We start from the raw sequence: 26,954 nt of genomic DNA on the forward strand, positions 1-26,954 counted from the left end.
CAGGAGGGTTGGAACTCAATGATCTGCAAGGTTCTTTCCAACCTAAACCATGCTATGATTCTATGATAACTATTTCTGCTAAGCCCCAACAGGAGGGTAAGGAAATCAACTCCACATTTGTAAAGCAAGGCTACCTAGACAAAGCAGAGAGCGGCTCAAAGACATCTAATGTCCTCATTTGAAGTAAACCAGAACCGATTTTCTGTTCAGTAATTTTACTTTTTAGCTAAGCCTCTTCTAACTAACTGAACTCTTGAAATTAACAGCATATTGCGGAGACACTGTTTGTTCTCAGAGTGGCAAGACCCGCTTATTTGTAATTTATGCCAAGGAACAGTATGCAGCAAAGCTCTTGCTTATACCTATTGCTATAACAACCAAGGTCAGCTTCATTATTTGCCCTTAAGAGGGTCAGAAGCAGAAAAGCATAGAGGGGTTGCACCCGTGGGGAGGAGCAGACAGGACAGGTGACCCAAAACTGACCAGAGTATTCCATCCCATCTGCCTCATGCTCAGTATAAAAGGCTGAGGGATCAAAGGGTCAGCTCTTTCTTCAATGGCCGGAGTCCAAGGAGGATTCTGTCTGTCTGCCTTTGATCCTGATCCATGCATTCCTGAATCCAGATCCAGAATACAGCTCCTGTCCATTGCTGAGTCCAGTCTGGGACTTTCCCCAGTGCCAGCCTGTGACACGATTGTCATCCTGGGAGCTTGATATGGTTTTGTATATATTTAATTATTTTCTTTTTTATTAATTTATTAATATTTTCATTAAAGTCGTTTAGTTTTTTTCTAAACTCGTGTGTGTCTGTCTCTGTCTCCTCAGAGAGAGAGGTGGGGGGAGAGCATCTGTCATTTGTTTCAGTGGCCAGTCCAGCCCAAACCATGACATCTAGCAAGGGAGGAAGGCGGCAGGGAACCAACTCCTACTTCAGATCTTAAGCCACAGCATGGTATCATAGACCTGTTCCAAGGGGAGAAGTGACTGAAATTCCCTCTGAGGAGCAGGAGACAGTGTTTTCCTTTGGGCTGGGGGATGGAAAGAGAAGATGCCAACTGTGTGAAAGTAACAGAAGATTGGTGAGGAGAATTGTAAACCTGTACAAGTGACTCGCACCTGGGGCGCTGGACAACACATATATCACACTAATTGTTGTTCAGCCTTGTGTGCTCGCAAGTAGAATATCCACACTTAGATAATGTAAACCTGGGATGGACTCCGGGACACATGAGATCACTGCCTCGTTGTCGAAGATCAAAGCACAGGGGAAAACTATGCCTGCTTGAACCCTTGAAAAGCAGGCAAGAACAGCAAGTCAGAGCTCACACACTCCTGATAACAAGGACTTTCTCCCGCTCTGTGGTGCCTGCATCCCCTGCTTGTGTCCCTCTGCCCAGCCATTGCTGTGGAGACTCCCCGATTCGCGAGGTATTAAGATTAAATTTGCTCTTTGTCTTTCACCTGTGGTCTTGTGGTCATTCCTGTGTCCTGCCCGAGTCGGCTCACACACCAACAATATGTTGACTAACTCCACATATACATTTTCCTTAGGGTAAAGGAAATTACTTTGCAAAAAACCTCACTGGAGATTAAAAATACACCTACTTAAAAAAAAAAAAAAAATCAAAAAAAAATCTTCCACTTCAGCCAGCATCAAAATAGCTAGCAGTTCTAATTTATTTCTAGTTTTCTGATTTTGCTAGAAGAGGATACCATTACTCAATAGTAAGCAGTCACAACCTCTTGCTGTTATAACAGTAGCTACCAACATTTCTTTAAGTCTCTGCTCAGTTGCCTGTAAAATTCATAATCATTCATGTAACTGCAGCCAGGTCTCAGCAAAAGGAACTGTCCTTCCTTGTGTGGCTGTCAGTGGTGCTCACAATTCATTTTTGTCACGCTAGCTCTCAGCTAGATTAGCTCCCTGATTTGGCTCACCACACAAGTGCTAATTCCAGCTCACAGCAGGCAGCAAAAAAGTGCATCGGGGCACACACACGTTCCACTCCTCCCTGAAGTGACACTTCGCTGCTCCTGCTGCTGGATCAAGAGCTGTACTCCTCAAGCTCATTAGCTAGCAGAAGAAACCACAGCTAAGTCACTGACAGTCATTAGAAAATTAAAACCGCAAGTGTGATTCACTGAAGTCCACTTGACACCTGCTGCTGTACGGCACTATGTATTCTTTCTACACTTGACATTGTCTTAAAGAGTTTGTAAGAGCTGGAGTATGAAGTGAGCCAGCTGCTGACTCAGAGATTAGCCTTCACTTGCCACAGGCTCCACCCGTTCACCAAACACCCATGATGAATGTTAATATCAAGTCCTTCTACAACTAAAGGGAAGCTGTTGGCTTTATATTTTATTAAATATCACCTCAAGATTTAAAAACGAAAGGACTCCAAATCCCCTAAGCCAAAATTTTGATCTTTCCCTCCAACAGAGCATCAACAGCATGAGATTGTAGGAGTTGCATTTTGCAAAAAATTTCCAGTTATAATACCTTTCAACTGAGACAATTTATAACCTTGAAAAAGTTAATTAGGTGTATTCCTCACCTAAAGCAATTCACATTTCTCAGAGCAGCAGTTCAAGACCACCTTAATCAGTGCCTTTTTATGAGGGTTTGGTTTTTTTTTTTTTTTTTTTTTTAAATTCCTAATTGATAATGCAAACACTTCAGTAGTGAACTGACCGGTTTGGCAGAAGCGGCTGGCCTGCTGCTGTGGACACGCAGCCTGTTGAGTGGGTGGAAGACATTGCTGTCCTACTCTCACCCTCCCTCTCTTTGAGAGTGTCTGTCACACCGTAAACCTACTAATGCAGGAGTTCCATTAAAGGAACCATAAGCTACTTAATGCAAATATCAGCTGGATAAGAACATGCCACCAATTTGAAAAGTGTTACTTTTTGCTTGAAGCAGAGTAGGGAGAATTCACATGAAGTACTCCACCAGAGTAAGTAATAATCTCTAGAAGACAGCAAAGGGATAGCAACACATTTCGGTGGCACAACCATTTACGAGTAAAACAGGCTTGAGTAAATCACTGCCTAGTCATATTCAGCTGCATTTCCAACCTAACAAACCTAATGAACCAGAGAACGTGATAACAAAGCAGGCACATGTCATGACAATTACCCTGCACAGGCATTTTCAGCAAATTCCTTTTAGGCACATTGCAAATTGCTTTGAAGGCCACAGGTAGCCTCTGAGCAAGAGCCTGCCCTCCCCATGCTCTGGAAAATAAAGTCTAGTAGTATTGATCATGCTGTATTCTTTTTAGTAACTAAGAGCCTCTATTTCTAACCGGGATGAAGCTCTAAGCAGTCCTTTGCCAGCAACACCTCAGGGCCACAAAAATCTTGCTGCAATATGTTCTGTTTTTCAAGTTTCTGCCAGAAATGCAGGAAAGTTTGCTTCCCAACAGAGACACTGAATGCCAAATGCAAAATAAATAAATAAAAGCAGGTTTCTTGATCTAGCAGATATACCATATTTTGAATGAGCAATCCAATTCAATTCATGGTTACATAATGCTCTTGCAAGGAACCCCGCTCCAGCAGATCTCAAAGTAAACGAAAAAAACCACAAACCCTCCACTTCTTTCACAGGCTTTAATGTACACATAGGAAGGATGGTGCATTGGTGCATTTACTCTGCATGTTGAAGCACATGTGTGTGTTGGAAAACAGCTGCCTGGGCTGGGTTCTAGAGGTACTCATGTAAGAGATTCTTATCTGCGTTATGGATGCAAATTTTCCACATTGTATGCTAGAAAGTTTTAATCTTTGCAACAGGTTAGGACAAATGAAAAATTCCTCCCACCTTAACACATAAAACAAGGAAACTCATCATGTGCTCCACGTTGCAGTGATTTCCCCTTCCGCCCCCCCCATCCCCTAGACTCCCATTTTCATGTCATTTTCATTCTTTCCCTTCACCTCTTTTGATTTCTTTACTGCCACTCCTCCAGCCACTCCACATGGTCCAGTTCTAAGTAAGGTAATCCAGCTGTCTCTACCTCCTCAAGAGCTCATCCCAGTGCACAGCTCTCCTCAAAGTTATTTTCCCTGGACATCCCAGTCTTCTCCATATCCTTTTGCCCTTCTTCTGGATAAAACCCAGAAGCTGCAACAGTAGAGATAGACACCATCAGCAGCCTAATTTATCCTCCTAAGCACACTGAAATCTTTAAATCTTGCTCTCCGCACACACTGGAACACTTAGTACAAAAGAGCATGCTAAACCACCACTGCAAACAAAATGAAATGGAGCAGCCTACTACTTTAGGACATATGCTTTCTTCATCCTGCCTTTCGCCATCCTAGCTTCTGTACAAAGATCAGGACCATGGGTCTCCTCTCACATCTTCTAAATTTCATGCCTCTCCAACAAAGTTGGTAACATGCAAGGATTTCAGCCACAGGACAGCAGTCTTCAGCCTGTGACACAGGACAATTCCACAGTTTGCCAGCTACCTCCAGCTTTCTAATACTGGCATATGGCAATGCAACAGTTTGCAACTTTAGGTTTCTTTACCTGCTTTATACTGCCTTCTATTTCATCCTGTTCCAATCCCTTCTCATTTAAGCAGAGCACTAAATATTCTGTGCTTCAAGTCACTTGCACATATGCTTGCTGAGACAGGTATAATGTCACAGGAAGTTTGTGACCGGGCATATGCTTGAGTTAACATACATTTATTTTCTCTGTAATACACACATATTCCTGTTATTAGCAGTGCCAAACACACAACATTTAGAAAGCAGTAGAAACATATTCAGACCCTGTGCTCTAAACACTTAGATTATATCATGAGTTGCTATGCTTCCATCCAGTCCCAACTTTGAAGTTGATATGGGGAAAAGAAGGGTTCAAGGAATTACAAATTAGTTTACTTGTACATGGGTGTTAAACTACAGTCCCCCCTCCTTGCCCACTGTCCTACACTTCCTGTTCAAACTTCTCATCGCATCTCATCTGTTTCTCCACTGCTCATCGTGACCTCCTGTACCCCACGGCTAGTTCCCTTTTCTCCCCATACCTTGAGGTTCCCATCAGATCTCTCTTTCCCCAGAACTGAAAGTTCACCTCATTCGTATTTCCTTCTCCAGGTTGACTCCTCCAGACTCCCTGGAGCGCTCTCAAGTCTAGTTGAAACAACTAGTTTCAGGTTCTGTCTCTTTCCTGCCTCAGTTCCTGGTTCCTTTACTCCAGCAAATCCAAGACAGCTTTCCTCACCACTGAGGCTGGCCACATAAAAAAAAAAAATAAAATATCTAAATTCAACTTGTGTCCTTACAAGCCCTTTGTCCAAAATTACTCCTTTTTTTGACTTGATTTCTCCCCTCTTTCTCATCACACAACTCCAGGAAGCAAGCGGATGGTTGTTAAAAACACAAAGGAAAAAGGACTCTCCACCCTGGAGTGGGCCTGTGTCCCCCCACTCCCTTTAGTTCAGGGTCAGGTCCAGAAACACCTTCTGGTGTCAGCTTCAGCTGAAACACACCCAACCCTGCACAAGGATGGCCTGTATGATGCCTGGGCAGGACTACAGTAGGGAAACTCAAGACAACAATGTTCCCAAATTTATGTCACTGCATCTATTAGTGGCAATTTTACAAAGGCTTACAACGTGCCCCAAATTTGGCCTGATAAAGTCAGATAGCACCACTATTCTGAGAATGCCAGAACATTCTTCTACCACCATCCCTGTTCTCTGAAAGAGCTGAACAGCTTTTACTAGGATCAGGAATAAATGAACAAACCAACTGGTCGAAAACACTCCAGAAAACAGCCTGAGACAGGTAACGTGCATATGCAAGACAAGCTGATTGAGTTAGCTCTGCTGAGAATAGGGTAGACCACTGTGGAAATGAAAAGAACAGGAGAAAAAGAAAATAAAATAAAAATTATGAGGTAAAAGCCAACCCAAACCACAATAAATTAACATATGACAACATCCTGACTTCGATACTACCACTGTTGCTTTCCTAAATTTCTCTTTGGCAAAAAGGGCTGAAGGCATTACGACATATTCGTCAGCCCTCTCCAAGATCGGAGCTCCAGTTACCAGGATGCCCAAAACCCTTTTAAGCTTTACGCTGACATCGAACAATAAGACGGAATCAGATAGGCACAATACACCTGATCTCTTTCACAACTGCAGCTCCGCTAACACAACCGGCGCGGAGCTTTTCCCACCCTCCCCTGCTGGGCAACCTCTGAGCTCTCTCCTCCATCCCCGGCTGGGTGGTGGGGAACCCGCTCCCCACCACGGCTCCCTCCTCCCCATCGCGCGGGTTAAAAACTTGCTTCACACCCAGCTGGGGAAGGGAGGAGAAGGGACCCCACACTCCGCCACCGTCTCCTCACTGAGGGATGAAGCCCCTTCGGCAGGAAACGCCGCGCGTTTCCCGCCGAATGGGCTTCCCTCAGCGCCGTTCCCCCCCGCGGCCACCCACCTCTCCACGCAGCTTGCGGCACAAGCTCTCCCAGTAGCGCGCCGGGACCCCCGAGGCGCGGAGCGCGGCCCCGTGCAGGGCCACGAAGGCCGGCAGATCTTCTTCACCGTCTGCCGACATGACCGGCCACCGCCGCCGTCGCTACCCACTACCTGCTGCCCGCCCCAGCGCGGACCGGAGCATGGCGGGCATGGGCGGCCCCTGAGAGGGAGGAAGGGAGCTGCGCGCGCGTGGCGGGGCGTTGCCAGGGGCGGGGCTTCTGAGGGGCGGTTGGCGGCCGTTGGGGGCAGACGTTGGGCGGTGGCTCGCCTCAGGGAGGATACGGCAGGTTTCCAGTTTCCCCTGAGGAGAAGGGGGTCTGAGGGGGATTTAGTCGGCTGAGCGGGTGGAGGATCTGTTTGTGCTTTGTTCTTCTCCTGCGCTTGAGCTTTAAGAATTGGATCTGCCTGGTTGGGGAGCAGCTCTGTGGAAAGGGACCTGGGGGTCCTGGTGGACAAGAAGCTCAGTGTGAGTGAACAGTGTTGCTGCGGCAAAGCAAGCCAACAGAATGCTGGGTTGCACCACCAGCAGAGATAAAGAAGTCATTATCCCACGCTAGTCAGCACTTGTCAGGCCGCACTCGGAATATTGTGTTGAGTTTTGGTCCCCACTATACAAAAAAAGGCACGGACAGACTGGAGAGGGTCCAGAGAAGGGCCAAAGAAGTGATGAAAGGACTGGGAAGGCTGCCATATGAGGAAAGGCTGGAGAGAATTGGGTTTGTTCAGCCTCGAGAAAAGAAGGCTTAGGGGGGACTTCATCACATGTTTCAGTATTTAAAGGGTGGCTACAAAGATGATGGAGACTCCCTTTTTACAAGGAGTCACGTGGAAAAGACGAGGGGTAATGGGTACAAGCTACTCCTAGGGAGATTCCAATTGGACACAAGAGGAAAATTTTTCACAATGAGAACAATCAGCCACTGGAATAATCTCTCCAGGGAATTTTTAGATTCCCCAACGTTGGACACTTAAGATTCAGCTTGACAGGGTGCTGGGCCATCTTGTCTAGACCAAGCTTTTGCCAAGAAAGATTGGACCAGATGATCTTTGAGGTCCCTTTCAAGCTGGAATTCTATGAATAAAATCACAACATTCATGGCCCGGTGCTGGCCACAAGATTTTTGAGTTTCCCAGTGTTTCGTGATGAAGGGGCTTTTTGGGAAGGCCCCAGCCATAGCCCCTGAAGTGGGTTACAGGTGGGGTGTGAGGCATGACAGGGGCTAACTGCTGGCCATAGCCATGGGAAACGCTCTCTTTGATTTGTGTGTGCAGAGGAAAAACTGGCACTGTGTACAGTGCCAAACAGTCATTTTTTAAATTACAGCTTTTTAAAAAAAGCTTTGACAAGTGAATTTTAACATTAGGCCTCTCTTAGAGATCTGTCAGTGTAAGAGGGAGGTATGCTCTTTGCAGGTGTCTGTAGCAGGAAGGTGGCTTCCCAGTGTTTTTCTTGGGTTGTTCAGAAGACATTTCTAAGAAAATCCATTCCTTCTCGGATTTTGTAGGGAGTAACGCAGGCTGGGGCTTTGCTGTGCCTGCTGTTGTGGCTTGCCAAGAGCTGCTGCTGTTGCTGGGGGTGCCTGCATTGCTTCCTCAGTGGATTGTCTGCTCCAGGGACTGTGGAAACTGCTTTTCCTGCTAGCCTATCCTCAAATCAAGCCAGGATCTGACTTCAGCACTGCTCCTGCTGGCAGGATGGCACTGCGCTGGGAAGGGTGTCCTACAGCCCTGGAAATAAAAGGCAGGTTCTAGAAATAGGAATTTAGGGTCAAGAAAGCCTCACGTTCATGGAGCGCAGTCAGTGGAGTATGTACATGAATGCCATGTTGAAGAAATACCTCTGTGCTCACTGCCCTGTCTTGTGTTGCTGGACTGGTGTCCTATATAACTACCCAGAGCAGGTATACCTTGTGGCGATTGAAAGACATGGACTCCGATATGCAGGATTGAAATCAGCTTTATTAAGCAAGTGTGCTCTTTATATACTTTTCTACCAAGGCCAGTAACTTTCTAATTTACTTGTTTACACCATCGCGTACTCTAAAAGATCATGTTCCCACCGAAAAGGGAATCTCTCTTCCCAGTGAGCAGCACCTCCTTATCTAGGGAGTAGCTTCACACAACTTCATTGTCTGCCAAAACAGTGCTGCAGCTGCTTATTCCTCCCTATTAGTTCTACCACACTTAACCCTTTTTTTGCCTCAGTCCCCACAATCCCTCTCTCCACATAATCACAGAGTTATCATGTGGAGGGTCTGTAAATTAAAGCGCTCAATAGCTTGGTCAGGCAGAGAGAGAGTAGAAAAAGATTAAAACTGATGCCTACGTGCTGTAACTATACATCAGTGTTCTGCAGCTGAGGATCTAGCATAATTCTCAGGTTGGATATCTGAATAGTAAATGCAGGCAAATCTTCCTCTTTTGCCTGAGACTGTGTCTGCCTCACAGACACAGTCTGTGTCTCACAGTGTTCCCACACTTCCCCAGCACAAAGGCTTCACTAGGATGCCACTAAGGAGACCTACCCAATTAAACAGCAGAAGATCAAAAAACAGTTGTATTTCCAGTATTCCTTGACTGAGTTACCACCATGCTACTCTGAGTTTGAGGACATTTTTGCTTATACTGTGGTTTGGAAAAAGAGGATGGTTGTGGTGGTGATCATGCACTAGTGTTATAAAATGTGGAGATGAGATCACTTACCATTCCTCATGGGGATCCTGCTTACCGATGAGGTTCCCAGTGCCGCCCTTCCCTCATTTCTGCCTTTGCCATAGACTCAATACCTGATGGCATATTATATGTGCCCACAACAGAATACAGTTCTACACAGTATTTATTGAGTATACCCAGCTACATGACTTGGGTTTTTGCATAGATTTTGCTCACTACACCAAACGTTGTCTTAAGTTGAGAGTGTGTACTATTGCTAATTTGAACTGGTTGTTTGTTTACTTCTTTTTTGCCAGATGACTTTATAAAAATAAGAAAGTTCCCAGAAAATATATAATAATAATTTTACAGTTGTCAAACTTTTTAATTAGCTAAAAAAAAAAAGAGAAGTAAATCTTTTTTCCCTAGACAGACCAAGTAAGAAAAGTGGGATGTATTTTCATTTCTTTGTTGAGTAGAGCCACTCTGATAGTGCCTTGTCCAGAGGCAAGGGGAACGTGATCCTGCTCCAACAGGAGATTTACATAATTCTTGTTCTCGCCAAGTGCAGGCAGGTGCTTTCTCAGTGCTTGTTTGCACTGCCACCTCGCTTTGGGTAGGAGTTCTGGCTGCTGGCCAGCTGTCTGTAGTTCCAAGCTGTCTGGGTGCCTTTGCAGGTCTGGGGGCTGGCTACACTGCTGCTGATAAACTCTGAGTAATAATAAAACACAGTCAGAAACGCTGGGGTTAAAGGTAGGTAAGACCCTGATACACAGAAGCAACTCTAAGTGGGCTATTCCCTGACTTTGTCCAACAGTTACCTAGCGTGGTCTTACTCAACTGCTGTCCTTGGCAGCATATCCCACTTTTTTTCTGGTTTTCCACAACAGGAGCAATTCCTGGAGCAGGGAGCAGAGTCCAGCACTCACCACTCTCCTGTCACCGCTTCAGCTGCCAGCAGCACAGTGAGGCTTTCTGGAACAGTTGTTCCTACTCTGCGGCATAGATCACCTGTGATGCCAGAGCCATAGCCCAGAGATACCACTGTCAGCCTCTCATTATGAAAGCAGGTATTTGTGGATAATCTTTGTAAAGAAAAAGTTGCCACAGTATATTATTCTGATTGTTTTCTTAGGAAGAGTGACTAATTTACAGTGCCTGAACAATGCAGTCCTTACTGAGGCAAAGTGCTTGTTAAATTTAATGGGTTACTTTACATAGGTATTTGCAGAGAATGCAAAAAATCCTCAACAAGGCTGAGCTTACTAGCACTACCCCAGTCTAAAATAAGAGGATTTAGCCTTCTAGCACTATCTGTAGGGGGCCAACCCGTGCAGCCATTGTGCCTCTCTGTCACAGCAGTCCCGATGACTACCTCATTTAGTTCCTGCCCTGTAGCAGCTTGTAGCAGGAATTTATCATGAGTTAGCAGCACATGAAGAAGCATTTGCCTCCTACAAATATAACCAGAGTTTTACAAAGTTTTGTGAGTCTGGCAGTTTCTGGCTTTATGCCAAATGTTTATGGCTATTTGATCTCAATAGTTCTGATGTGTATTCCCCACTTCATTTTTCTGTTTTGTTTTGTTTTTTTTTTCATGTTAGAACCTTCCTCTTTGGCAGCATGTCATGGAAACCTTCTCCCAGAGAGAGGCAGGGATGTAAGAGGCAGAAGAGACCCTTAACATAGTAATAAAAAGGAGATGAGGGGACATGTTTCTGGTGCATTTTACAATAAATGCTGTAATATGTTATCAAAGAAACCATTTGCTTTCAACTAAGCAACTTTATCAACAGTAAAACCAGAACTTCTAAGCATGGAAAGCTGATAGGGGCTTAGATGACAGTAACATAATTTGCTGTCAATACTTTATCATAGCTGTATCTGTGAGCCTAAAACCTCACAGATGCTGTTATAAGAATGCAAAATGTATTCTTCTGCATCAAAATAGCAGTGATTGTGTGTAGCTTTTGCTTACCTGCTTTTGTGGACAGGTATATTTTTGGGAAGGTACTGCATCCCTCTAACTGCAAGAATCCCCAAAACAGCACTGACCGTGTTTTGCCCTCACCTGGCAAGGAATCTGTGCAGAGGCAGTGACAGCAACCAGCTGTGAGGCTGTGAGCATGACTCTGTGATGAGCCACGTAAGGCTCAGACAGCCACGATGTCATCAACTCAGAGCTTCACACTGTAGCGATGTCCCAACATGTAATTGCACACAAATGCTGCATGTACAGCTGTACAAAAGATTTCTGCATATGCCATGGCTAGAAGCTGAACCACTGACAGAATGAGGAAAGAAAAACAGAGCACCAAATTTAGTTAAATTTGCAATACTCACCTGTCAGCTGGAGTCCTTCAAGGCCCTTACACGGAGTTTCTTTTCCTATATCCTGGCTAGCATGTGACAGTGGGGCTGCACTGTCCTGTCATGTGGCTGGATGGGCACCCGAGCGAGGAGGGAAACCCAGGTTTTGGTTTTGGGATGGGTGCCCATGTAAGTGTGGAGTTTGCAAAAAGCCCTGGGAGAAAAGGAGCCATGGAGGGCAGCTTGCAGGCAAATGAATGATCTTAGCAGGTTGGACTCAGTCTCTAGCCTAAAGGTCTGACAAGACATCAGTGTCTTAAGGGAAATAAGCTAAACAAATTGTCTGGCACAAACAATACTTTTACTTATTGTATCCCCTAAGAAACATATTTACTGCATTGATATTATATGCTGACATAACACACACTGACAAGTGCAGGTGTTTTAATTTCAAAGATGTTCTCTCATTGCCCAAGCAGAACTGGGATGGAGGGAGGCTGCCCTCATAGTGGGGGCACAATATGAAAAACCAGCTTGGCGGGCCACTCCAAGGACCTTCACCTTGTGTCACATCCATGTAAGCAATCCAAAGTGCTGCCTTTAGTCCCAAGATATCCTGCTGCGCCTCCACAGCCAGTGCTGCAGTTTGTCACAAGCTGTTTGGGTATCTTTAGAAAGGCAGATCTCTGTTCTTCCCTTTCCTGTGTCTTTAGGCATACATAGCATGTCACCTAATATATTACTTTTATAAAAGTATGACCGTTACATAGGAATACTGTGGTACGCACAATACAAGTGATGTTATTTTACAAGTTAAGAAGCGCTATTGCGCTGTAGCGTATCTCACCACATGTCAGCAGGCACACAGTCGAGGTGACAACTGGTATGTGTGTCACCTTTGTGCTGGAGTGGCTTAGGATGCTGACAGGCTGGGTGCCCGGCATCCATCTCCTCAGGCAGTGATGGGGCTCTCCAGAGCTAGTCAGTGAGGGATCTCCTCAAATGATCATAAAAAAGCTGTGACTGGTAATAGTGCTGATTCCTAAATAAATATCATATGGGATAAAATGCAGAGATGGGCACTTAAGGCACCTCTCTTGATTTATGTTATAAGCATAGAAACATTTTGTAGGAAAACTAGTCTGTGGCTACCTAGAGCACGTGCATCTATGTTTATGTTGCCTGCCTAGCAACATGATAGAAAGAGGTTTGTTGGGGCACAAGGCAGCAACAGCAGCAGCAAGATGCACTCATGGGCAAGCAGACTGCAGCCCATTGTTAGCTTCATGTACTGTAGAAAATCAAGCATGGCTACATAAAACAGAGGGAGAAAGAAAATGCACCCAGGCAGGGGAATATCCCCTAAAAATGCTCTGGGAATGATGTCTGGTTTGCATCTTACATAGAGATTTGGAGACTTGTTGCCAGCAATTCACAGCTGACTGCCCATTTAGATGTTATTTTTAAGAGGCAAAAATAGCTATTTGTTATGATTGTAGAGGACAGACCCCTTCTGTGACACGAGGAGTCAGCCAATGTTGATGGCCGAACAAAGCGAAACATAAATCTATGCCCAGTCTGCTTTCAGTTACCTGCTGGGTCACGCTGGAGTGTCATCAGGCCATCATGTTTTGTGAGCTTGTTAGGAAGTCATGGAAAGATCTGAAATTAGAATGGATCCCTCTGATTCTCACCAGGCAATGCCTATTTCAGTAAACTAGAAGCTTGTACTCAAATGGATGTTGTCACAACTGCTGAACTTTCAGTGGCTTTTGCCCTTATATGCAGATATTTCATCACCAGTAATTAGTTTGACTTCCAATGACCATTAGGAATTTTTGAGTTCAGCTATTACAGTATCACAGTATGCTAGGGATTGGAAGGGACCTCAAAAGATCATCTAGTCCAATCCCCCTGTCGGAGCAGGAACACCTAGATGAGGTTGCACAGGAAGGCGTCCAGGCGAGTTTTGAATGTCTCCAGAGAAGGAGACTCCACAACCTCCCTGGGCAGCCTGTTCCAGTGCTATTCTCTGTCTTTAATAGGAGCTGTCTTTTCCTATTACTCCTTTGAAGCTCTAAAGCTATAAAGACATTTGAGCACCATCTGACATGGCACCTTCTGTAGTCTGATAAAAGTGATACTGTATCTTCTTGGAGCCTAATGAAGATAACTGCTCCTGTTACCTAAGTGGATTGCTACTAGCCGAAAAAGGCAGTAATTGATTTTTTGCAGCCAGTCAGAATGTAGCTGTCTCTCTCTATGCCTTTCAAACCTGTCAGCGACACCAATAGTCATCAGTCATACTGGTAGTATTTATATAATTTACAACATATATAAAATCAGCGGAGCATACTGTCATATGATAAATGCTTTCTATTAACAAGATAAACTGCTTACATGAGAGTATCAGCAGAATACCACGCACCGTGCTGGTATATGAGGTCTCCCATCTGTTGTACAGTAGGTGGCTGCTGTACTGTTTACAATGCTCCACAGGCTGTGCTCATCTCCTAACAAGCACTGCTGAGCGGCAAACCTGTTACCAGGTGTTATCAATTGAATTAATAACATGCGTGCTTTTTCTTGATCTAGTGCGCTGTGTACCCTTAATGACAACTTGCACTTCCTCTTAAGCTGCTAAAGCTGATTTAAATCAGATCTAACTGAGCTTTTATGTCACTACAGATAGTCTATTTTCTGTCAGCCTTTCATCATCCATTTTCATCATTACCAGCATCAGGAGGTTCACTTGGGCCACGGATTATACAAATTCTACTTACATTGTAATCTTGGACTGAAAAAGTGTAACTACCATCATAAAATACAGCAGCAAGGAGGGGCTGGGCAAATACACTTTTTCACCAGCAAGGCTAGAGGGGGTAAGGACACTTTTGAACTCTCTTGAAATCATCGTTTTGGGTGCAAACGTAGTTTCCTCTCAACCTAGTCCTCAGTGGGACAAGCAGCAGGTCAGTTTGGAAGTCACCAGTCTTCTTGACAGCTTGTGGTGGGACAGACTATCAAGCCACCAGTGGAAGAGACCTTCCTTCCTCTTTCTTTCTTTGAGGCAGTTTCTCAATAGAGGGGCATGGGAAAGGGCACCTGCATGATATACACATAATTATTTGAAGAATTATCAGAGTTATTTGAAGAAATGGTTCAAGGTCCCGGAGGGATGTTGGTGATGTGGTGCTTTGCTGTAGCCAGGATTTCTGCTTGCTCTGAAAAACTCCCATGAAGTGTATTTGGAAGGAACTTAACTCAGTGTTCCACCACTCACAAGCTTCAGCTGTTCGATGAGAAAGAAAAAACTCTCTGTTGCCTAAAGATGAAAATTAGAGTGAAATACGTAAATGCTATCAAAAAAGAGAAGTTCTCTTTTGATTCCTGTCTGCATTACGCTGGTGCATGGAACATTTTCCACGTACACAAATAAATGGCAGGACAGTGTTTCCATTCCATTTTACGTTTATTATGAAAGTGATTTTAACAAAAGTTTTATTACATGCTTCATTTTGAGCTTTGACATAGAAATCAAAGCTATTAATATACAGAGGCAAAAGGAAATGTATTTTCTTATAAGGTACATTTACAACAACATTTTCTACTACAAATCTGACAGTATTGTTAAAATATTGGTAAAGCTTAGACCACTGTATTTTATTTTCTAAGTATCAAATTTTGTACAGTTATTCACTATCTTTGCTCTAAACTATCATGGTACATTTCATATGGAAATAGCTGTTTGTACATAATTTACATTCGTAATAAAGCTTAGAATTCCCAGCAGCATCTACAAGGGTTTAGTTCAAAATGTCACATGTGCCCAGTGATTTACATGGAGCAAATTGGTACAGAAACCAGTATCACACATACAGGTATTTTCCCCTGAAATATATTCTACTAGAAATTGCTGCTTAACAGATGATGGACACGATATAGTGAACTTTACACAGGTGAAACTACCACTGACGTCAGTGGCAGTTTTGCCTAAAAAAGGCTCTATGATCCCACCCAATACAAGGTTTTATCACTTCCACTGCTATCTAGGAACACAGAGGTACTATTCCTTTCTTTGTCTTTATACTATATTTGGGCGTAATTTTTTGAATTCTATTTAATTGTGAATTTTGAGTTGTTTCTTATCCTAACAACAGAAGAACTAGAAGAACTAACTTTAAAATAGATATCCTTTATATGTTATGAAGATGGTAAGCACTTCAGAATGAGACTTGATAGTCAATTCTATGAAAATTAGCAGGTTAAATTGCTCCCGAGAACTCTTCCTATGACACCAGTGAGACTGCAGAAATAACAGGAGCAGTAATCTGGAAGGATAAATCTGACTACTGACCACATCCACTCCAGTCTCCTAAAGTACATTTTTAATCATCATGTTGAGTATCTGCTGCTGTCAATGCAAATTAACGGCCTTTCTAAGGTATAAAACATAGAAAACAATATTTACAAAATAATTTTAATTAAAAAAGTAACAAACTCTAAAAAAGATATTTTCACAATCATTAAAATAAAGTTTAATTAAGCAAAGCCACTTCTTTTTCTAGATATTGAGAAATTCAGCTAAAATGGAATTGCAATTGTTTGTATATCTTTAAACTTGTTATCTCCGCTTTCTGAATACAGATGGTTTAAATTATTACATCTAAAGGTACTTCTGTACATTTTACTCTTGTATATTACATATTAATTTTATAGATTAAAAGCTTAGTGATGAAACAGAATAAATAAATGAAATAAAAACTTGGAATTGTATATATTCAGATACTTAGATAACAGGTTTTTGACATTAAGAACTTATTTCCCAGTCTGTTTCTGTTCAGATTAAAAACTTTATGATAAAACATGAGACTTCTGTCTGAATCCAAGTTTCATACTGAGGAATAAGTTTATATTACCTTACAGAAATTTCCAGTCTTCCATAAATTCTTATGTGAGACAAAAGTCTTTTTTTTTCCCTCCAAGTGCTTACAACAGTTTCTCATCCCAGATTAGATTTAGAGTCTCAAAGTCTCATTAGAGTCTCAAAGTCTCAAAGTATTGAGAGCCTATAGACCTTCTCCAGATTCCTATCAATCAGTGGTTTTAAACTATGAAAGAAAATGCAACTACTTGAACTCATGACACAGGTACAAGTAACTGCATGTGTTGCTCATTCCCAGCTTTAGAAAAGGGAAAATCCAGACTCCTGAGATGGTTGAGAAATTTGCCACTGGATTAAGTTGTTGAAAATTTCACTCCAGCTTCTCTTTTAAGAGCACTCAAAGGTAATTGGAGTCCAGATATAGGAACTGTCACAGAGCAGTTAGGTTTTGCTGGCAAAGACCTATCAGCAGTTCCTGTATAAGAATCATACCACTACTTTTGCTCCTGATGTTCATAACTTGTTATCCGTGAGATTAAAACTGCGTTGTTCATAGATAAGACTGACCTGATAAATTTGAATCTGTTGGGCACACTTACAAAAGGGCAACGGGGTGGGGTTTGACTTTCCTCTTTGAATGTTTAATGCACGTAAGCATGTTTCTTGTTCATGTGGCATCATCATGCATTCTGATAGAGGACCACAGGTGAGTCGTGCTCTTTCAAAACCAGCTGACAACTCAGAATGTGGACTCTCTGAAAACTCTGCCTGTATTTATTTAAGCTATTCTAAAACTAAACTTAAACTAAACTAAATCTAGCTTACTAGGTAACCTAATTTTAAGTAAGCTTGCTTACTTTTAAGCAAGCTTACCCAAGTATGAAGCTGATCTGTAGGAAAGATCAGTCTAAATCGTCAGTAGTTATAACACACTGTGATTTAACTTTATTCTATAGGGGAGGCACAATGAGGAAATAAATTTCTTTTGAAAAGGTGGTCTTTAGATCAAACTCTAACGCATGATGGAGGAAGAAAGGCAGGGCAAGAAAATAGGCTGAAAGAAGAATTCAGTGGCTTTAAGTCCAGTTGCAGTGAGCTAAATCTTCAGGCAGAATAAACCTTGCTATTGCAGGCAAGATGCAGGTGGCAATCTATTGAACACCGAATCCTGATGCTTCTTGTACTCAAATTTGACACACACACAGGCACCTTGCCCACAGCAATCACTAACGAGCACTTTCACAGCATGACTTAGAGCTTGATTAGCAACTTCTGATTGTTGCAGCAGGTATGCAGGTGGTTATTTGGTGGCACAGGAGAATGTTTAGGGATGATTCACCACCACCTCACTAAAAATAAGTGCAGTATTTAAAGCAGGAGGAGAGGCTTAAAACGGTAAGTGCTACAGGTGCAGCTTTTCAGCATACAGGCATTTGCAAATTGAAAATAAAAAGCTCAGTTTGTGACATGGACTTGGGCAATCACAAATGGACACTTCTTCAGCCTTACTGTAATAACACAAACACGTTGTTGCACCTATCCTGCATACAATGTGTAATTCTATAAAAACAAACACAGGGTAGTATTTATTGAACATGTCTAAATGTAATATTTCATGTTTAGGGCAAAAGCCAAAATTTTATATTCTGCGATGTATTGATTCATTTCATGAAGCTGGTTTTCTTAAAGGCGGCCATATTTCTCCTTGTATGGTTTTTGATTCCCACACATGTCTAGGCCTTCTCCATAGAAGATGACATTCCTTGGTGTACTGTTATTGTATAGCAACATGGTCTCTGACTTCTGACGATGAAGACAGTCTACACCTACATCAACAGAGTTGAGCTCACCTTCTATTTGATGACCGCTGGTTTCTGTAACTATAAATCTTGTATGAAAGTCAAAGCATTTTTAACTTTTAGAGCTGATGTAAAAATTCTGTGCTGTTGTACAAATCAGCTGAAATTGCTTCAGACAGTGCTGTATACCACTTGTCATTACTTATTTCATTAGAAATTTGTACATCCAAGGGCATTTCTATGGAGAGCTGTGAACCCTCAAACTTGACTCGTTTTCTAAATATATCACATATGAAACCTCTATATATTCAGAAGCATTTCACTGTATGCTTTGGAAGGCCAAATTATTCTCTTTCTTTCACTGCTTTCAGCAACACAAAGTCTCTGAGCGCCCTGCCTCAGGTTGTCTGTCAGGATGAACTAGACAAACCCCTGGTTTTGCCTAATGTGGTTGTAAGTCAGGGCAAGTTGTGGCAGAGCTAAATGCAGCTAGTCCCTCCTGTATTCACCTCTCACAGCTGTACCAAGGTTCCACTGACAGTGGCTACAACTGGGACACGTCTCTCTCGTGGTTGCTTTCTAGCGCTGGATTCCCCATGTAGCTAAGAACCTCCAAAATGTTACAGTGCTGCCAGTGGTTTCTGGACTCATAGGGCAATTACTTTCAGCCCTGTTCCAGAGAGGAACAGGGCTTGTCCTCCTTGGCACCAGTGTCATACAATGGTATTATGTCAAAACGTGTGGACTGTTAGGCAAAAATTTTAGCAAGGATTTTCCTAAACTCACTGCACAGCATCAGGTTCCAAAGTTCACTTACTGACATTTGAAATACTAAAAATTGCTGTAAATTGTTCAGCAAACAAGGAAGTTATTTTTCTCCGTATCTTTCATATCTTAGCCTTCATATCTTTCAGTAGGATGGCTGCAATCCTGACCCATTCTAATCATTCTAGATAACCTATCAGACTTTGAAATACTATTTGGCTGAAGTAGTTTTTTAGCTATACACTTATACATGACTGTATAAGATTTCTGTTTTTTTAAGGTTTAATCTTTTTCTACAAATAATTCTTTTAAGGAAAAAAATATGTGTAACTTTTTTTTTTTGTTCCTGGCATGCACTGAATCTAGGACTGATATTATGTTCTCCTTCGAATGTCCACCTTTAGTAACCCATAATGAATACTTAATAAAAGTAGTTTCAACTTCCTCACGAAAAAAAAGGTTTAACAGCCTTTAAAAAGGACTTTTATGGAGGTGTTACATTTTGAAATGAGGGTTAATATATAAATATATATATATAGTAAAGAGAAAGCTTGTCAAAAACCTAAGATCCGTGAGTGAAAAAAATGAGCTGTTAGACCCTATGTTCAAACTGTTCAGGCATAGAAAGAAAAAGTATTATAACCTTCAGCAGAAAAGGAAAGAAGGCCAGCAAAATTACAAGATGGCTAAGTAGAAAAACTCAACAGAACACTTAAGTTGTCTCTTAGAAACAGAATATTCAATCACTTGTAGCCAACAGAAAACAACTTTGTAAATTTAAACAGTACTTGGTCAAAGACAAAAAAAAGCATAAATAGTTAACCATAACCACCCTCAATGTATGTCTTTGAAAGTATCCAAAGGTCTGTTAAACTACAGGGTAGATATGCAAAAAAAAAAAAAAAAAGAGTGAAGCAAATAACTGTATGTTAGTCTTTTTCTGAAAGGATGTTGGCGTGAGAGTGAATTTCTCTATATAATAGACTTGTAGGATCGAAAGTGAGAATTATATACAAGTGGAAGGGACTTAAAAGTAAAGAGGCTGAAATAATAATAAAAATAGCTACTTTCTCCTCAGTTCCTGTGCCAGGCAACAGCAGGAAAGACAGGATTTATCATCATCTTAACCCACCAGTACCTGTCGCTCTGTGAAGAAGGCCTGACCACGAGGCTAAGGCTTTTTTGCAGACTGTACAGTCCCCGTGGTTGATGGGCACTGCAGTTGCAAACTTGTAATAAAAGGGAGCACGTGGTCTCTGAAGACTGCAGGGCCTGCCCTCCAACTCATCTAACTGGGCTGCCAAACTGTCCTGTTCACTACCTCACCCCCCTTAGAGTCTGGGCCTGAGACACAGGTATGTTCCCAGCAGCTTAGAGATGGCAGATCCAACAAAAATTCCTTCTCGCTGAGCTCCTCTCACATGTGTCGTCCTCGTAACTCTGTTGGTCTGTGTGTGAGGGGTGCCCGAAGAAGAGGCAATAGCTCACCCTTTACTGGACAACAGTTGCATCTTAACTGATGTTATTTTTCCTGGAATAACGTATGTTGAAAGAGAGCGTCCCAGAGTAAACCATTATCCTGTATTATAAAACTCCAAAAGGCTTCAGTTTGGTGTTAACGGAAGTGACAAGCACTTGGAGAAGTCATTTAATCATCTAAGCAAAGTTACAAATAGATATGAGTAAATAGCGTGTGTGGGAGTAAAGATTTAAGCATGAATAATATTTACAGTAACTAAAGATAACATTACTAATGTACCCACAAATAGAAGTATATATTTATATATTTATATATTGTACTTAATTAGATGCTCTATTAACGGAAAGAAAAACAGACTACTACTGTTGTTCATTTCTCACCTATCCTATTGTAAATGCCTTCAAAGGGACCAACTGGTGTATGGCAATCCAGAGCTAAATCTGTTTCAATGAAGTAACTGACAGTGGCAAACCTCTGAAGAAGTTTAGGAGAGGACAGATAAAAACATTAGGATGTTAGGGCACGGGACTCAATCTTATGAAATTCATAAACTAAAATTATACATCTGTTTTTTTTTTTTTCTTTCTTCTTTTTTTCCCTTTTGATTTCTACTTGGACAGAGGTTCCACTTAGCCACACATGAGAAATAGCAAAATTTAGACTGTTTTGTTTTCTTCTAAAGATTCAAATATAAACTTCAAGTGCAATTCAAAATCCAAGTATTATTTATACTACAAACTTCTTTCTACAACAGAACTTATCTGCAGGTAGCTTAATCAGATTTGAATAGATTCCTTCTTTGCTTTGACCAAAGCTATTGTTGATGAAAAATAAAAAGCTAGAAAGAATATTTCCTACATAATGTAATTTCAAATGGAAAGTGAAGATACACTAGTGCAGACACAAATTTGGATCTTCAACTAGATGCACATTTTTTTTTTGTAGTAAAAATCCCATTCAGAACATTGGCTTTTAACGATTATAAAACATTATAGGTATTCTTCAATATACAATTGAAAACAAAGACTGCAAGAAAGAGCCTTCAAATTAGCAAATGTTTCTACTATGGAGAAAAGACAATATTTGACAGGAATGCAAAGTAACCAAAAATTGAATACCAGTAGACTATTTGTATGGTCGTAGAAATCTGGAAACTTTTGATCGCAGTAGTTTTATAAATGATCTGGGAAACATCTCTTTTGACTCTTGTGCTGTGTATTTGAAATAGTTTTGGGGGTGTGCCAGAACATCAAAGAGAGCTTTAATCAGTTTCTTGTCCTATGGGAGACAACACATACATTAGGTAAAAATAGGTTTTGGATTTAGTGTCTGCACAGCTTTCAAAATTAATGAACAACAAATAGGTGGTTTTTTTTTTTCGCAAAACTTGCTTCTGGGTAAAGCACTGTAAAGAAACTACTCCATGTTGCTGTGGTATTTTATACTGATGAATCTTTCTACTGTGCTGGCCATTTTTTTGCAATTAGTGTTCCTGGCAGGTCCTGAACTGAGAGGGTAGCAGCCAGGTTAACCACAAACTGGCTGCAGAAGTTAGGCATCAGAATTGCAAACTGCCTCTGACTGCCATTCCAGCCTGTTTCACGCTGTTGTCCAGGGCCTTCTCTCCACAAACAAGAGAGAAGGCTGGTCTTCAGTGAAGCTGAGCTCCTTAAGGACTTCTGCTGTACCTTGGTAAAGTCTTGATTCAGAGCCTCAACTGAACCTGTGCCTGACCATATACACTGCAGCTGGGACCTGAGCAGCCTCAAAGCTCTAGTGAGAGAATACTGGCAGGACCGGGGCAGACATGGCCAAGGGAGCTGGCTGTTAAATCAGTTTCTGTCCTTCCAAACTGTACATTCACAGGCTGAATTTTGCCTTCTGAGCAGCCCTTTTTCAGTTTTAATTGGTTAGTTGTTATAAGTTGCAGCCCAGCAGCCTTCCTCCACAATTGTCTCCAATATGTTGCTTGTTTCTTTGGAAAACCATTTCATGGACAGCTTACAATGCTACATTATGGTTGAGTCTTGTTGAGGCAGGACAGTGATTTAGGTAAATACATTTTTTAATGCACAGGAAATTCTAACTTAATGACTCATTTAAACACATGCCAGACTGAGCCTGAAGAAGGCTCTTTAAACAATAAGTTCTTCATTCTTCATTGACTAATTTTTCTAACGTACAATCATGTTACGTTATACATAATAATAATAATTATATTTATATATTATTATTATATTTTACATAATAAGAAGAATAATAAAAATAAATACATGTAATTTAGTTCCTGATTCAGCAAAGGATGTGCGCACATGCTCAGCCCAGCTGAGGTACTGATTTTGTGCTGTGCCAAATAAACCTCAGAAGACAGAGAATTTAATTTGGGGTCACACTTGAGAACTTTCTAGGGAAAATATTTAGTAAAAGGAATTCTTGGTTAGCCTCAGATAAAGCAAAATTTTCTCACCTTTAGAATTTCTTGATGATTTTCTGATGCATATAATCGTCCATCCCGAACAATGTCTTCTATTAGTTGTTGGTAGTCCTCTGAAAAATAAAGATCAGTTGAGTGACTGTTCGTGACATCCTTTGGGAGGTTAATAGCCAGACATTAGCGAGATCTCCTCTTCAAGACAGAGTTGAGAAATGCAGTATCCAGTTAATTGTTCAGTGTCTCTCAGGCTGCTGTAGTCTAATCTAATCACATTAAAATTCTGTACTCCTTTAGAATGGTAATTTTGAATTATCCATATAGATACTAACTTAACCCAGAAAACTAATCCCTCCAGATAACAATGCTTTATTGTCTGCATTCCACAGATGAAGAAACAGGACCAGGGATATGAAACAACTGTCAAAGGTTATGCGTGAAGGCAGCAGCACAGTCAGGAACAGATCCTTGTTTTCTGCCCTGAGAACAGCTCTCATTTTGATTCCTGAATGACCAGCTTAATACAGATTTTTTCATCATTCACAAAATTGCACTAGTGTTTGGAAAAGAGCTGGACTAACAGCTGCCAAAGGTATCACAGAGAAGTCTTTGTTTCATCAAAACAGAAATCATCCCAAAGTGCAAAATATACATTTTAATGCATAATTTATATGACAAGCCAGACTTTTAAAATGTGGATTTATGAAAGTGATTACTGAAAGGGTATTTCTTTTTGCATCATTGTTTTTCTCTGTTGGACTTGTGATTTTATTAATTTACAGTTTTCAAAATTGTGTGGGTTACCAGTAGGACTTGATGAAGGGGCTTTCTAAAATGCACAGCAATTAATGGTACTGTCATTATGCATAAGATAAATGCCAATTAAAAGGAGTCTCGTTGAACTCAGTGGGATAAGGATTCAGTTTAAAGAATTCTGTGTAAGTTGCTGTCCATCCTCAAAGTATTAGAAAAAGTAATAAAAATAAAATCAGGTATTATTTCAAAGTCTTTGCAGCTGGTTTTAAAGTAATTCACTGGACTAAAACTGGGTTACATCAAGTTTTCCCTCATTCTTCTCTCCCTGTAATTAGTGGAAGAGAGACTCTAAAGGACAATTTTCTGTAATTCAGCTATAACACGAAGATGGAAAACAATCCCATTCTCACCATCGTAAGTCACATAGGGGACCTGAAATCCTTTGCCACTGTTTCCTTCATTTGACTTGAACTGAATCCAGAGCTTCCTCGATCTTGAGGTAAATGCAATGGGTCTCTCGTAAGTCTGACATGTTTCATATGTAGTAATTGAAGTAGGAGAAGCTAGAAAGAAGGTTAAATAAAAAAATATTCTTTATTAAATAACTTTTTGCATCCTTCCTGATCTAGAGGTCAGAAATGACGAATTGACAGGACACTTCTCAGCTGATGTATACCTGAGAGCAGAATTTTTTTGTGATAGAAGGATGCAGTCTTTATCTGTTTAGAAGAAGTAAGTTTTTCTATGAAGGTGGTGAGAACCTCTATATGGTATACTATTCTCTCCTGATAATGATTGCTCTAATAAATAGCATTCAAAATGATACCTTACAGAGTCTAAGTGCCTTTCTTACTGGGACCGTAATGGAGCAGCACCTCCCAGTGCAAAACACCCGGTTGTAGGTTTGAAAAGAAAATGTTATTTATCTGTATTGAAAGAGGACTAATAGCTGGGAACCAGAAAGACCCCCATTTGCCTCTAACATAATTAACAGATGGAGGGTGCAGGATGTCCTCAGATCATTGTGAACGTATCATGAGGCTCCTCTAAGTTGAAATGAATTTCAAACAAAAGGAAAAAATACCTTCTTACCTAGTTCAAAAAACCCCACTCCACAGCCACAGGATAATTTGGGAAAATATGAAGTATAACCTAAAATCTGAACTTGCTAGGGCTGATTCAACTTTCGTCAATGTTAGCAAAAAGAGACCTTTTGAATTGAATGGGATTTGGATTCTTGAAGTACAAAAAAGTGGATCTAACTGTAACTCTGCGACTGCCATTGGTTTTTCCACAGTAGTGTTAGCAGCTGACCTTACATGAACTATGATAAATATTCGTAAGATCTACTCTTATGGTGCCAAACATACAGTGATCACAAAGTGTGACTCTGAAAAACTCCCCTCATTTTCCAGTTGTTGTTTTGGTACTGTTATAGGTACTGAAGTGGAAGTCAAACTTTTCCCCGATGTGCCTCGCTTTACTCACCGTTGGAACCACAGTTTGGGATTAGGACAACTGTTTGGTTTTTTTTTTTTTTGCTACAGTAAGTGTTTTGCTTTTCAAAAACTGATGTGGACAGATATAATTTCCTTCCATCTATAGTGACCAGGTTTATTCTTTTACTAATCTGACATATAGAGCTGTCAACACAAGCCCTCAAGGATAAAAAGTTTTGAAAATTGTTTTAGCAAATAAAATGCACTGTTTTAGCAAGTAAAATATGATGTTTTAAGCAAACCTCCATATAAAGAATTGCCTTTCGGGTTTGGTGCTCCTTGAAGATTTAGCAACAGATTACCAGAAGCTGGATACTGACATAAGACTGCAGAAGGAGTGCATCTCATTGGTGTCTTAACTTTAGAAGTTGTTGAACTAACTTCATAATCAAAGACACGACACAACCCCCACTCTACATAAAATTGGGAAAACTCTGGATTTCTTGAGGCAGTCAAGCGTAGCAGCAACCTGTGCCACTGCACAGATTTAGCAATAACTGCAGCGCATATATACTTGCAAAGGATAAGTGACAGCACAATTTGTACAGACGATGGGAGATAGCTCTCCCAATATAACTTAGCATAGCTTTGTTGACTTCTAGAGTGGCAGTAATTTATCCCACATGATAACTGGGCCAGACAGAAGACACCTGAATAATTAATATCACTCTGTTAATTGTTATTGGTACAGTGCTCTGTTTTAACTTGCTGTGCCAGTCCATTCAACAATCCCTTTAGAAACACCCGACAGATAAAGACAGTCGTCCCTTCAATATGAACTTTCCACTCAGTTGGTTTGCCATAAATATTTATATAACCCATGTCTGGCAACTTACCACTCTTTCTCATTACTAACACATCACCGCATTCATCTTCAATTGGGAGAAATATCTCAGGTACTACGATGAGTATTCTCCTCTTTGGGGGTGGATTTATATTCCAAATGCATTCAACATTAGCTGGGTAATCTCCAGGATAGTTGGGCGATTCAATGTAGCCAGTATAATCTCCAAGTTCGCCTCCACAGTGCTGGTCTGTGGAGAAACATAAATTAGCATTTGTGTTAGCTGATTAGCCAATTTGAAGTGTTTTTCTAGATCTGTCAAGAGCAAGTCTAAACTCCTCCTTGTGGCTTTAGAAATGCATCCATTCTCCAGCTGCCTCTTTGTTTAGCATCGAAAGCCTTTAAAGGAATACTGGATCTGCAGGGCTGCTCCAACTGATTTGCAAAACCTTAATCTCTGGTGTATAAACTGGTTCAATGTTTCATTCAGGCTGCTTTAACATTTGATTAAGAAACGAACACAGGTAAGTAAATGTGATCCCATTGTGGAGGTACTCACACCGTGCTTACCACTGGGATCATGCTGACATGCATAAGGTATTCTGGCTTAACTTCATTTGGTTTTTAACCTGATTTAGCTGAATGAGTGTGATGATCCTAATAGCCAACCTTATCTTGATTGCAGATCTGCCTTGCTTTAGCTTAGATTAAAGCAGTTAATAAAGAATCTCCAGTGATGGATCGGTTTTACATTCTGAATTTTCAAAACTCCTGTGGAATTTGCCACAGAAGCCCGATTCAGTAAGTTACGGAAGCTTGATCTCTCAAGGCCTACTCACCCACATAAAACTAGATATATGTATAAATATTTTCCTTAATCCAAGCTGTCAAATTCCTTACAAATATCTAATTTACTCAAATTACATTAGAAACAATGAAGGACTTCAACGACACATGGCACATAATCAGAATAAATCCTTACAATAGACTTACACGTGAATAGTTAGTTTAGATTACATTACCTAATTATTATAGAGACATTCTCTTAAATTAGCATAGTAGAGATGAAAAAATTGCTTGCCTAAA

At 41.1% G+C, this 26,954-nt stretch overlaps 2 protein-coding genes across 2 annotated transcripts in view; both read right to left on the reverse strand.

Annotated features, from left to right (window-relative positions):
* TTLL12 (tubulin tyrosine ligase like 12) overlaps window positions 1-6,655 on the reverse strand; it is a 30,800-nt gene extending 24,145 nt beyond the window's left edge. Inside the window, exon 1 of the mRNA XM_082496045.1 lies at window positions 6,467-6,655. Within this exon, the coding sequence (XP_082352171.1) occupies window positions 6,467-6,586 (120 nt within the window). The 5' untranslated portion in view covers window positions 6,587-6,655. The remainder of the gene's footprint in view (window positions 1-6,466) is intronic.
* Window positions 6,656-21,523: 14,868 nt separating this feature from the next.
* SCUBE1 (signal peptide, CUB domain and EGF like domain containing 1) overlaps window positions 21,524-26,954 on the reverse strand; it is a gene marked incomplete at both ends in the record, with an annotated part of 216,319 nt that continues 210,888 nt past the window's right edge. Inside the window, 4 exons of the mRNA XM_082488477.1 lie at window positions 21,524-21,676; window positions 22,866-22,945; window positions 23,996-24,148; window positions 25,921-26,118. Coding sequence (XP_082344603.1) covers window positions 21,524-21,676; window positions 22,866-22,945; window positions 23,996-24,148; window positions 25,921-26,118 — 584 coding nt within the window. The remainder of the gene's footprint in view (window positions 21,677-22,865; window positions 22,946-23,995; window positions 24,149-25,920; window positions 26,119-26,954) is intronic.

This window comes from Vanellus vanellus, assembly GCF_965231255.1.
Source record: "Vanellus vanellus genome assembly, chromosome: 1".
Lineage (NCBI taxonomy): Eukaryota > Metazoa > Chordata > Aves > Charadriiformes > Charadriidae > Vanellus > Vanellus vanellus.